This window comes from Phoenix dactylifera, chromosome 5 (assembly GCF_009389715.1).
Source record: "Phoenix dactylifera cultivar Barhee BC4 chromosome 5, palm_55x_up_171113_PBpolish2nd_filt_p, whole genome shotgun sequence".
In the NCBI taxonomy this organism is placed as follows: Eukaryota; Viridiplantae; Streptophyta; class Magnoliopsida; order Arecales; family Arecaceae; genus Phoenix; species Phoenix dactylifera.
In genome coordinates this window covers 469177-482682 of record NC_052396.1, presented here as the reverse complement: position 1 = coordinate 482682, position 13506 = coordinate 469177, and the positions used below count along the sequence as shown (strand labels likewise).

General features: G+C 39.7%; 2 protein-coding genes across 3 annotated transcripts; both read right to left on the bottom strand.

The window, feature by feature from the left end:
- Positions 1-138: 138 nt before the first annotated feature.
- LOC103713032 (homeobox-leucine zipper protein HAT4-like) lies at positions 139-1789 on the bottom strand. Of its 2 annotated transcripts, none has more exons than XM_026806917.2 (4): positions 1538-1789; positions 1177-1394; positions 645-724; positions 139-530 (listed from the first exon to the last, which is right to left on the bottom strand). In XM_026806917.2, exons 1-4 carry the CDS (start codon positions 1695-1697, stop codon positions 272-274), a joined length of 717 nt encoding a protein of 238 aa, XP_026662718.2. In that variant the 5' UTR covers positions 1698-1789; the 3' UTR covers positions 139-271. The 2 variants fall into 2 exon arrangements, with proteins under 2 accessions (XP_026662718.2, XP_008798014.2); XM_008799792.4 differs by having other exon boundaries at positions 1177-1400; positions 1538-1778.
- An 8947-nt stretch (positions 1790-10736) lies between these two features.
- LOC103713033 lies at positions 10737-13505 on the bottom strand. Its single transcript, XM_008799793.4, has one exon. The coding sequence runs from the start codon at positions 12946-12948 to the stop codon at positions 11041-11043; it is 1908 nt and encodes a 635-aa protein (XP_008798015.2). The 5' UTR covers positions 12949-13505; the 3' UTR covers positions 10737-11040.
- Between the last annotated feature and the right edge of the window lies 1 nt (position 13506).

The window sequence follows — 13506 nt, the reverse complement described above, 5'->3', positions numbered from 1 at the left end:
AACGGTAGTAATTGACTCGTTTTTGACGGTTAGCCAAATAAAGATCTTAATTTTGTCGAGTGCAAATGATTAGCGTATATAGTATTAGCATGTGAAAAAATATGGAGAACTGATAAGACTTAATAGTAGAAAAAATCATTACCATCAAAGATTTCTTTATCATGTTTCTAAGAGTATTGTTACATGCCTCTGATCAAAAGTTGCTCTTCATTATAACAAGTAAAGCAGAGGAAATGGTCATGAAAAACCTTCTCCCAGCCAATTTAAAACCCTAACAGGCCAATCTAGGGCAATTCTCTCCATCGGTCGTGGCATGGAAGCTGTGGATTTTTTGAGGAACAATAGCATGCTGACATGATGGGCACATAGTTAGCATCGTTGGCTGTTTGTAATGATGAGCATTCTGGAGTGGAGATTTGAATGCTTTGAGCTCCTGGATCTCCTTATGGAGCCTTCGGTTCTCTTCAGTTAGATATTTGCGCCACTGTTTCAAGTATTTGTAGTCCACTTCAGTCTGCTTGAGCTTTGTTCTGAATCAGATGCAGCAAGTAGAGAAACTTGAGTTATGAAATAATCAAGAAGTTATAGATGATGAGACAATGATTAGATCACGATCATGACAGAAACAAAGAGCTATATGGTACCGGGCTCTTCGGTTTTGAAACCACACTTCTACTTGACGGGGCAAGAGATTTAGCCTCTTGGCTATTGCAAGCTTTCGTTTCTGCAGTCATGAAATCCAGGCAGCCTATTATGAGAATTAACTTGGTGACAATTAAAAGTGTACTTACGTGATCATTTTGGTGTATTATATGTGACATTCTGGTTTTTAGGCAGAAAGTCCAAAGGGATGGTTCAAGGAAATAAAAAGGTCTTCTGCCACAAATCAGCCATGCTCATCCAGCATAATGATGAAGTGTACAGCTCTAATGGGCTAGTAATTAAGATGCAGCATGGATCATGGCGGGCCCTTCATGAATCTGAGTCAGTTTTATGGGAAAAAATATAAAGAAAAAATGAATACTAGAAACAAGATTTTTTTGCTTTACTTTTTTTTTTTGGGAGAAAATCCAAGAAAATTTCCAGTCCCAGTTCAAGCTCCAAATTAAACCACCAACCAAGGCAGATTATATAGGATGCTCCTGTTTTGATAATGAATAACTTGATCTAACTAACCGGGTTCAGGGTGGTATGCTCCTCAAAGCACTCTTCCAGATAACAAGACTGCTCTTTTGATAGCCTTAGCTTCTTACTTCCTCTGCCCCCGTCGCCTTCACCATCATTGTGACATCCCCGAGAACCTCTTTCTGCTATCATGCTGTGAGAAGTCGAAGGTGAAGGCTTCACTGTCATTACATCGAGCCCACATCGAGATGTGGCTCGATAAATATTCCCTGTTTCTTTTTAAATCCAAAAAAAAAAAAGAAGAAACATATCATCAAGTTTGGGACAGCCATATACTACAAGGCATGATGCATAAAGAGAAAGAAGTATCTCTTCTATGTGTTGAGCTCAGTCTATGAAAACAGAGACCTACCTGACTCAGTCTCAGTCGAGCACGGGAGCTTCAATTCAAGTTGAAGGGAGGGGTGGATCGTTGGTTGCACTCCGTCTTTGTCCATCAATTCAGGCTCTTGGCTTGTCGTACTTTGTTTACTACTGTAGTCACCATTACTGATTGATAAAGCTGCATCCATAGCTCAAATCTCATAGGAAGACGCATGCAAGGAGATGAGTAGCAATGGGGCTTTATAGAAGTGGATGGAGTCTGGAGGTGAGAGATGGGCCTCAGATGGTGATAGGCATGAGTGCAAGACAGCAAGTTGAAGGAGGGGCACGAGAAAAGGAGAGTGATGAGAAAATTCCCACCCTTGTCTTCATCATCACAGGGTGTCCTCCACATTGTCGCAAAGGAAAAGATGGCATTGATTGCTTTCATACTACAACCTTCCAATAATTTGCATGGGCACCAGCTCCCCCTTAATTCCCTTTGGATCCTAACTTTCTGTTTCTTTTTGGTTAACACTTCCAAGCCGAAGGCCTAAGTCATGTTTGCCGGTGCTTGTTTTTTGGGTCCTACCATATCTAAGCTAGCCTCGCTAGTCATAGAAATATGCCACGTGTAGAAGAAACTTATATATAAAGAATTTTAAATTCAGCTACTTTTTGTTTTGTAATTAATACATATTGTTAAAAAAAGGAGGCAATTATTGGGCCTGTATTTGCTTGCGCCTTTATTTGGAGGCTATGCAGCACGGAGTGTTGGGCCATGGATCATGCGACTTCATGAGATGGCAGTAGAATCCCAAAATCATGTGCATTTCTTAAAGCATCCTGTACACTGGGAGAAAAAAATATAATATCAAAAACAAGTGTTGAGGTAGAAATTTATAATTTTAGAAAGTAAAATTTATCTTTAAAATAGTGTATGCGGATGTGCATGCATATATGGGCGCCTGCATGCCATGGGTGCTGCATTTAGACTATTTGAGAGAAAGAACTAAAGGAGAACTATTTGTGATCATAGAAACATATGAGTCAAATATAGGATATGTTATGGTGTTAGGAAAATTGGCGAGTATTTAAGGAGATCAAGAATTTAAAAGTTTATTAAAAAAAATTAGAAAATGCCTACAATGGTGCATCCCTAAAATATTTGAATTTAAATAGTTAAAAAGATACTATACTATATAACAAAATTCTATCTGTGTGTGTGTTTGTCTTCTTCTTTCTTTTTTTTCTTTTATTTTTTTTTAGTACGCCGGCTCCTCACACCAAACGAATATGAGTACAACTAACAAAATCAGAAAAAAAGAAGTTATCTAAGTGGGTCAGGAACATCTACCTGATTCACCCATAGGAAGCTCCCAGAATGATGCGTCGCATAGGAGACCACCCAGTCAGTGGCTGTGTTTACCAACTAGTAAACATATGCAGTCCTGAAAGCGCCACAGTCCTCGGTCATCCTTTGTATGTCTTGGATCAGAGATAGCCCATCCGCCACGGTACGTCGCCCGCTGATCATTTTGATCACAAAGGCCGAGTCATCCTCTAGGTAAATATACTCGACACCTAGAGTGTCTCGCATAGACGACACACTCCCATGCCGCCCGCAATCTACTCCACTGGCCGAGATGTCGTAAATCCGGCACCTACCTACCGCTACAAATCTAGAGTGGTGGTCTCTGATCACAAATTCAACACCTCCCCTCGCGCCCTGCTCCGCAGCACTACCATCAAAGTTTACCTTAAGAAAACTAGGAGGTGGGGGCTCACAGGAAACAAGGATAAACATGGTCGCTGACTCAGCTATGTGTTTGTCTTTTAAGGAACCTTAATGCTCTTTCTTTACAGAAATTTATTTTCATCTCTCATATACAGTCACAGTCATCCATTAGCTTCATGCAAAGTAATATATATCTATCAATGGTACCCTATTTTTGTCTCAAAGGCTGCAACTTCCTATTTGATTTTAAACATACATGTCATTCAGTAATATAATGCCTTTGAGTTACAGGTTTTTATATTCTTCCCCTCTTGCATATGCACAAGCATAAGAATGCACATGCGACTTTGGATAAATGAATGCTTTTCTGTAAGTTTATGTTATTCACAAAATGAATGGTTGAAGAACACCCCAAAATCAACATAGAAAGTTAGAAGATATTCTTTGTGTAGCATAGTTCTGACCAACAAATTAACCTTATCTAATTTATTTATTAGCATCACAATTATGTTATTGATATATGTCTCTGTTAGAATATCCACTATTATTTTCTTTTGATTTTTTGAAGATTTCTTTATCAATTGGTTTTGGTGGTAAAACATCAGTATCTTTTCTCTTTCTTTTTTTTTGTTGTCCCTTTTTATAATATAAACCTCCGGTGCATGAGAGTTAATTTGTCTAATGCATTGCCTAATTATTATTATATCACTCAAACAACGTAACAAGAGGAATTTTTCCTAACCTCCAACTCAAGAACTCTTAGAAACCAAAGGAATCAGCCTTTCTTCATTCTACCAAGATAGGGTAGAATAAGAACGCCAGCACACATAATACGTCCTATCTGTTGACATAACTACTTGCAGAGAGAATAACCAAAACAAGGGGAGGCATCAAACTTTTATAACCATAGTTTAGGGGAAACAATGTCATCACCATGCACAATTGAAGAACTTCCAAGTTTTCAGTTTTCAGGGCTTCCTCTCTCTCTCTCCCTCTTCTAGACACTCATTACAAAAAGAATAAAAATTTGACAAAGTAATGGACTCTTCAAAAATCTAAAACGGGCAATATTAAATTCAATGAACTTAGCAAGAAGGAACTAAAATTCGATTAGTTGCATCTTGTAATATTTGTCCTCTAGGTTAGTATATCAATTTTAGCTTTTTACAAGCATGGTTACAGGAAAAGAGGGGAAACAAAAAGGAAAGCCAAGGAACCTGTTTTTATTGAATGAGGAAAGGATGCAAGAAAAGCACTTCAACAGAGGACACCCTGAAGGAACAAGATTCCAGGACAATCTCACATCTACCATTTCTTTTGCTCTTTTGACCTTTAAATTGCTTAAAAAACGTTGTTGTCCCTCACCTCCCTCATTCTTGTAGTAAAAGGAATAAAAAGGCCCACCATAATTGATTCTTACGGCTTCCTTTCTGTAATTCAAACTCCACTTAATTATGTTCTGTGGCTTCCTTTTTATCCTGTCCCTTATGCTTGATGAACAAGATGCGAATATAACATAGTTTAACACCCCATTCAGATTTCCATCTGCCTTCTGAAATAAATATGCTGATATTTATCCCTCAAACGAGAGACTTCTTCCATGCCAAAAACCCATGTACATAAATTCACACAACAAACTAATAGGACAGCTAAACCTGGATGGAGAATGTTCGTTGTATATAAGCCACATATAAGCTGTATTGATTAGCTGTATATGAGTTGTACATGAGCTAACATGTACCTACGAATCAGCTTGCTGACATTTTTACGAAGGTCCATCCACCGAGATGTTATCGTGGTTTGGTTAGCAAACTCAAGTTGGCATCTTCGCTACCATCTTGAGTTTGAGGAAGGATATTAGCTATATATATATTGTATCTGAGTCGTATTGATTAGTTATATATGAGTTGTATATAAGTTGCATACATGAACGGTACATAGCCACCTTCAACTATAGAAGATGGGCTATGGCACTATTTGTGAATGAATAAAGGAATACATCCTTCTCTTCCTATGTCTCTCGTTCCTCTCCTCTATGACTCTTTCTCTCTCCTCTCTTCCTACGTTTTCAGAGAAATCTAGCGGGATTCGCAGGGTCGGATAGTCTAGAAACTTCCTACGCCCACAAGTATATAAATAAATGTCGGCAGCTCTTTTGCCGGCGTTGGTCTACGTTTGCTGAGTTGGAAGGCAGGGAAGGAAGGAATCCGAAGTTATTCGAGAATGTTGGCATCAATCCAAATCAGGCAGTCTTCATGCTTTCCTACCGATCCGATCTCCATTTACATCTCAACCGGGCCTTTTTAACACATACAGGATCCTGGGGAAGTCCTGGTGCTCATTTGAGTTCGCCTATTACCATGACATCAATCTGGTGGCCAACCCCCTCCCCTTGGTGTTTTGTTTTAAAAGGTGGATCCATTTGTGATGATATGGCTGCAGCTAGATTTGTTGTAGGAGAGGGCTGTTGGGCTGCGCCTCAACCTTTTTAAAGCCAATGGGTGTGCCTGGGCAGGCTTGCACGAAACAATGATCCATTTTAGGGATTCTAGCACTGTAATATCCTAGATTAATACCAGTTCTTGATCCAAATATGCAGGACATCCACTGCTGATAATATCAACCTCTTTAAAGCAACCCATTTCTACCACAAGGGTAATCGAGCAGCGGATTGGGTTGCCGGACATGCTTGGGAGAGATAATATCAACCTGGGTGCCACAGCCCCTATCCCACCTACCTTGCAGCTCATTTTGGCAGCGAATGCAATTGGCCTGCAGTTTTTGCGAGTTTTAACTTCTTCGAGATATTGCCTCCTCATGTACCATGCAAAAACAAAAAAAAATATACTAAGCCGTAGAAAAGAGAGAAACATGGTTGCAAATTGGATCACCTTCTTCACTGCTCACCATTCCGAAGAGGTCCTTTAGATATGCTTTATAGCCGCCCCTCCACCTTTATGCCATCTTTTCTGCACTCATATTAAAGTAGCGTGAGCAGCCATTGCACTAAAAAAAATCAAATAAGAAAAGGGAGCTCTTCGCCCGAAACTTCAATAATCCATCTTCTGCTACATGTTTTCTTGATCCTATTGAAATAAAAATCTGGAAGTTCTGGCATTGTCTTTTAGCCTATCCTCGTACTTGGAACTTTCATTCATTATTTTCTTTTGGTGCTTTCGTGAATGAGATCGAGGATAAATATTATGAAGAGTGTGCTCTTGCTAAAGTTACCATTTTACAACTTCTTCCTAGCATTAATCATGCTCATTCTGCCTCGAGGGTTCATAGTGATGCGATGTATGGATGACAACATTCCTTCATTAAGTGGAAAATTCTATTATATTTCTTGGTTTTTAATATTTTTCTTGCATCAAAAATTTAAATTTATGCAAGTTTTTAAATATTTCATGCTGTGGTAATGACCCAATTTAACAAGTGAAAATCCAATGCACAGATTCAGGGAGAGAGTACATGTCTAGGAAGTTCAAAGAAGTGTTGGCTCCAAGAGGATATTTTGGGCGGAAGCATTTTGTACAATATTTAATTGTACGAAAACAAAATTAGAAATTCCTAGACAGTGGGATCAGAAGTCGCCATCAAGCAATGCGGTCAATTAACTTGACAGTCAATAAAAGACAAGTTACTGGTCTAAAAAGAAATCAAGTAAAACTTTGATTGGTATTGCAAAGATAATACCTGGGCAAACAAGTGTGGTCAAATAATCATCATTCCATTTGTTAAATTATAAAACAAATATATATAATTTTTTTAAAAAAAAAAACAGCAATTGCCTCCTAGGGGTGCACCAGAAAATGTGTATAAATTAGCAAGCTAGATAAATAAAATGATATAATCAGCTAACAGTTTAAGTACTTCAACACTGTGGATGAGAATTATCAGTAAACTAGAAGACATTTACAAACTAGCCTGAAGCACATGCAAAGATCATTGCATGTTTTAAACCCTTCTAAAGGATAGAGATTTTGTACTCATCACAGGATAATGTCATGTTCATCTACAGATATGAATGACGCAATGCTAAAATCAATCTAGGGTAGGTAATTTTATGTCCTATAAATTAAGACAAATTAACATGAAAGGAGCATCTCTATATTTCACACAAACCCCCAAGAGAATAAAGGAGGGACTTGATGCAAGACTTCTTTAGGTTTTTCATAGAAGATGTCCAAGCCAACACTCACATGAAGAATCAGGCAACGGGGCAACCTCAAAGGCTTCATAACAATGATAAGAGGAACGAAGAGTTACAAACTCCTTAAGTCTTTCCAAGTATCATTATAATACATTATATATATATATATATATATATATATATATATATATATATTATGTGTATATATATTATATACACATTATATGTATATACATAAAGATTTCAGTTGCCTTGAGTAACTAATTTTGTTATGATATGAATACTGTTCCAGCTATAGTTGAGCTGCAGCAGGGACCAATCCTATATCTCCAACTTGTCCTTAGCATGCTTATTTTCACTATTTACAACTGTCACCTTCTAACTCGTGTCAAACAAAGAATCACATAGCACGGGAGTTCATGAGACTTTGCATAAGAGAGCTTACAATTCTGCACTGCTTTAGGTATCAAAGCTGAAGATTGATTTGGAGTTGAAAGCTCCAGTATGACATGGATGAGTTGGATCATTTGAGTATAGATGAGGAAAAAATGAAGCTCAGAAAGATGACAGATAAATTTGAATGAGTTACAGGTCTGAAACTTAATCATGGACGCCCAAATTAAAGTACAAAGGTGTTGGAACTTTCAAAAAAAAATATAACAAGGGCTGATCTTGAGTAAGAAGGCTTGACAGAAAACCTGGAAAATCAACATATAACATAGTGTCATTGTGATCTCCCAAGCACATTTTGTTTGTTGATTAAAAAATTACAAAGCTCCAATCTATGATTACAAAGAGACTGGCCTGAAAAGAAGAAATTATCAAGGGTGGTGAATATCATGGAGATCTAATTTAACACAAATCCATCATGAAGAATTAAGAACTAGGTTAGGTATGGATGGACCTTGGCATTTATAAATTGATGCCTGAAGCCAAAAGAAAGAAAAAGAAAGGAAGAAAAAGGAGGAAAGAAAACATGAAATTTTATCTAAGAAGACCAGAGGCATACAATGTGTTAAATTATAGAACAAAAACTTGAGCAAAAAGAGTATCAGGCCCTAGTCTCTTTGAGAAGTTGAAAAATTCATAACACTTCCATTAAATGCTTAATTCAGCAATTGCAAATTGAAGATCTATGAAATAAACCAAGTTTAACCAGACTAAGAAGACGACCCAAAAGAAAGTAGGATATGGGTAGCAAGAACAGTTCACTACAAGTATTCGTGGTTTGCAACATGAATTCCATTTAAAGTTATGCAGTATAAAAGCTCATGTTAATTATTGACAAAATGCTTCCTAGTATGAGGAATCATTTTGTTTTGCACTCTACGCAGGAGTTCCATGAGCCAAACGATTTTGTTTAGAAACATATGCAAGCTCTAAAAGTTAGGGTCAAAGGTAGTAGTCTGTCCAAATTATACCAAAATATGAAGATAAAAGGACAGCTATGTATGAGCAGACAGTTCCACTGTAGTTTTATCATTATCCTAAACCAAATAATAATCTCATTGGGCTGTTGCAAGGTTGTTATGCACCACTAACATAATTCGATGAGTGCCACTATATTGCCTGCTACAGTCAGGCTACAGTATCATGGTTGTATGTTCCATTATCTCATTCCCTCTATTCACTCTACTAAGTCCACTTGCGTTTAAAAAAAAAAAAGGCCTACCCATCATATTGATGTTAGAAGTGAACTTTTGTCCTTTCTAGAGATTGAAGGATTTAAGTATTAAAATGACTTCTCAAAATATCCTTTGTTTATGTATTCTTAATCTAACTGGGAACTTTGGATGAGCAACATCTACATCGAAAGAACTCAACAAAAGAAAATCTTTTAATGTTTTCTTTCTTGTTTTGAGAAATACGATGAGGATACCACCACCACCTTTAACATTCTTTCACATATATTTTAAAAAATAAATATGCATAGTTTAGCTTCAGTTTTCTCTATGTGCCTTTTCACCTAAATAGCTTGGAGACCGAAGTAAAGTTTGATGTGATTAATGCTGATACATCCTATAGAGCTTTAATGGGTGCCCCTTGGCTGCATGAACACTTTGTGGTGCCATTGTCCCCATATCTCATTTTTTTCATCCTGCCATACCAGACACTTAGATACATGTTCAAATCTAAGAGAAGGGTTGGTGTTTGGTGGTGGTCTTTTTTTTTTTTTTTTGTTGGGGGGGGGGGGGGGGGGGGGGGGATTGTTGGATTTCTTCTGCCTTCTAATAAGATAATGATACCAATGCACCACTAAAATTTCATTATCCTAGAATAAAGCAGTATGCAACAGAAGACATTTAAGACAACTTTTCCTATGAACCCAAGCAAAGATGCCAACCCTATAACTTGTGCATGTTAAGACAATGCCTAGGTCTGAATACAAAAAGACCCCAAAATCGAAGAGTAATAACATGTATAATATCAAAATCAACAGTTGCACATACTCCTTCTGCTTCAGCTCCCAATCATTAACACCACACAATAGCCCAAACAACCATTAAGCTACACTTCTATTGCTGATGTTTTGAGCATGATTGAATATTTTAATATCTAAGTTGAAACAGAAAAAGAACATCCCAGTGCATGAGGCTCCCACCGTTGCAAAGTATAGGGAGGTGTCAAATGTACACAGCCTTACCCCTACACGTGAAAAGATTGTTTCCATATTTCGCACCCATGACACCTAGGTTACAATAGAGCAGTAGCCTTACCGTTGTGCCAAGGCCTACCGTCTAAAGAAAAAAAGAATTGTTGGAAAAAAATTACTATTTTAACTATATCCACAATAATATTTGATGCCTGTATAAATTTTGGTTATACTCCATAACCATGGCAAGGTGAGATTGATGTGATCAAAGTACAAAGTTTTGGTATACGGATTAGCAAACTTCAAGCCATCTTGACCATGGATATGCCATGAGCCACCTACAGTATGGAATCGTTTCAAATATGATAGGATATCATAACAATGTTAATCATAAAGCACGAGCATTTGTCATTCACAAAATGTAGGGAAGGCAAAGATAAATCCACTAATTGATGAAAAGCACCTTGTTGTTCAACTTAAGCTTAGGCTCGCAGCTAGTATTTAGGATGTAAGCAACTATAACATGTAAACCAAGAGACAGCCTCTACTTTACTTAGAAACAAATAATTAAATGGGGTCATCTCTTTTGAAAAAATGCATAGAAAATGAATAATCAGCCAGAGGAACAGATGACAAAAGTTTCTTGTGAATTCCCTGAACCACAAAGGAGAATAAAGCAGTTGCAGATGATGCTCATGCTACCAAAAACATGACTATTAAAAACCTTCAAATAAACATTGCATACATGGATCATGAACAAAATCTTCGAGAAACTTAAAGAGTTGATCGTTTAGAACCAAGGTTTGTTCGATTAAGCACTTCAGGTATGCAAACTAATTACGAGAATTCGTAAACCGACATTGGGGTTGTCAAAAGCATCTCCAATATACATGCTCTGGCCAGGTATGTGAAGATAAAGAAAATCAAAAGACAAACTGACCATAAGAACTTAACACAAAATAATACAAGACCATTAACATACACGCCAGCAAATATGCTCCAAGAGCACACACATACTAAAAGCTAAAAAGCAAGGAGTTGTTTAAAATTGTATGAAATAAAAGAAATTTAATTCAGCCTTCTTCTCTTACGCGCATGAAGTGCTCCTCCATCTACATCCAAAGAACTGGAGGTACTGCTTCTTCCTCTCCTCCTATGAGACCTAGAAGATCCTGCACTATTTGGTTCTGCTGGGGCATCAGAAGTAGCAACATCTCCCTGTATCACAGCCATGGTACTTGAAGCAGAGACCTGGTCTGTAGCCAATGCTGCTCCAACATGGGGCCCACTAACTGGCGGCTCAGGATTTGGAGGGTTAATAGAGGAAGAGGATGCTCCATATCTATTATTACTACTAGTAAACCGCCCAACTACCCTACCAACATCGGCAGTTATAGCAGCTAATCTCTCTGTACTAGTAAGACCATATAGAGAAAACCGGCGCCAAAGATCAATACCATCTTGAAAAATTGAGCTTGTATTGCTACTAAATGGATTTGCTGTACTGTTTCTAGGCAATCCAATCTCCTCAGAAGCAATAGACCTGCTTTCAGGATTTCCCTCCTCTCTCTGCAATCTCCGTGCCCGCAGCCTAGCTAGAGCCCTACGATGAGCACCATTGAAAATTTCCTGCAGATCTGGGTCTGCATTCCCTTCAAATCTATTTCCACCATGCATCTGGTGATCTAGGAGCCGTCTCCATGATGAGGCAATTCCCTCCCCCAGTCTTCTTGAAATAGGCCGAAACTGCTGCCTCAAGCTCTCTAACCTATTTCCACGCGGTCTTGGTGGTATTTTCATACCCGATTCCCCATATTCTCCAAGTTTCTTCTCAGCACTGGTTTCTGAGCTCCCTCTCCCATAAATAGGCGTGATGTTAGATTCAATTACTTCTCCTTTGCAAACAGGGCATTCCTTATGATCAGAATGAACATGTAGCCACTGATACAGACACGGCCAGCAGAATAAATGACCGCATGAGGTAACAACAGGTTCGGTGGCCACATCCAAGCAGATGTTGCACTCAAAATTAGCAGCATTTCTGCTCTTCTCTTCTGTTTCCTCCTCTGAAGCCTCTGCCACAATGCCTTCAGCAGAAACCTTAAGCTTCCCACTAGATTCTGAGGATCTTTGGGAATTCACTGTGTCATGTATCAACTGCTCGGGACTAGGTGAGGACGGTGAACCAAAATTAGACCTTTCGCCAGCATATGGCAGTGATGACCTAAATCGCCTGGTTGGCCAACGATGGCTTGATTCAATCAACCTTCTGAAACGGAATTCAGGGGACCGTAGGAAATCTTGCTGCGAAGAGGACCCATCTCCCCGTCCCAACAATTCACCAGTCTGCACAGGAATTGGCGGTAAGAAGCCAAAGGTTCCCTCATCATGGCCCTGAGGGACTGCCAATTCGGGAATATAAGGTGGTGAGTAAGGTGCATGGGATTCACCGCCCAGGGGAATAGGTTCATCAGCAAGTCCAGGTGGAAAAGGAGGATCATATGGCACATGGGAGTCCACATCTTGAACAGCAGGTTCGTCAGTCTCCTGCACGGTAGGCAGCAGTTGGAGGCGTGATGGAGAATAAGGGGCATCGGTACCTTCGGACTCCGGCATCATCCGTGGGATGGGAGGGTAGGGTGAGCCAAAAGTTTCGTAGGATGGATAGTATGGGGCATACTCCGGAATGGCATTACTATCCGCTGGATTTAGGGGATGGACAAAGGGGTGATCAGGGGTGTAAGCGGCATGGGACGGGGAGTATGGAGGATGAGAATCCAGCTGCTGCTCCACAGAACCAGACATGTCAGCAGGAGCACCGCTGTCTTCAGCAGTGGATGACGACGACAAGGGAAGCGAGCTGAGAGCAAGATCAGAACCAAGATCAAGACCGCGAGGCCGAGGGGAACGAGGCAGACCCAAATAGAGGTTCAGATCCATCCTCCTGCTCCTGCTCTCATTTCCCTCATCGGCCATTCCCGGTCAAGAAAAAAAAAAAATCCCCCTTTTTCGCAAGAAAACCTCAAACCCTAGCAAAAAAAATCCTCATTTTTCCACTTCACCATCAGAAACCCCTCCAAGAAAATCTCACCCTCCCTATTAGCGCCGAGCAGCCTTTTAACTACGTAATCCTCTTCCAGAGGGGCGAATCTAGGGTTACGTTTTCTTGTTTTGGAATCCAAAAAAGATTGACGACAATACAAAACCCTAGAAACTGGAATTTGTTGGAATCTAGCCCAAATCTGTAAGGAATCTCGGCAACAAGAGATGAAAGGAAAGAGGAAAGCACGAGGAGAGGGCTAAAGAGAGGATCTGAGCGATTTTTACCAGGGTTTAGGGCGGCGGCGAGCTCCTGGGGTGTGTGGATTGGATCTCACCCAGCTCCCCCCCGCGGTAGAGAGAGAAAGGGGGTGTTGAGTTAGGAACAGCGGACCGCGGTATCCCACCGCGATAGAGGGAGAGGTGGGTGGGGTAGGGTTGCAGGGGCGCGGGGTGGCGGGGGGGCGCTGCGCGTCAGGAATGGCGGACTGCGGT

Coding starts and splice junctions, on each gene's coding strand:
- LOC103713032 (XM_008799792.4), bottom strand. CDS start 1,697: ATGGATGCAGCTTTATCAATCAGTAATGGTGACTACAGTAGTAAACAA. Junction 1,401..1,537: donor CTCGACTGAGACTGAGTCAG/GTAGGTCTCTGT, acceptor GGATTTAAAAAG/AAACAGGGAATATTTATCGA. Junction 725..1,176: donor AGCATACCACCCTGAACCCG/GTTAGTTAGATC, acceptor TCATGACTGCAG/AAACGAAAGCTTGCAATAGC.
- LOC103713033 (XM_008799793.4), bottom strand. CDS start 12,948: ATGGCCGATGAGGGAAATGAGAGCAGGAGCAGGAGGATGGATCTGAAC.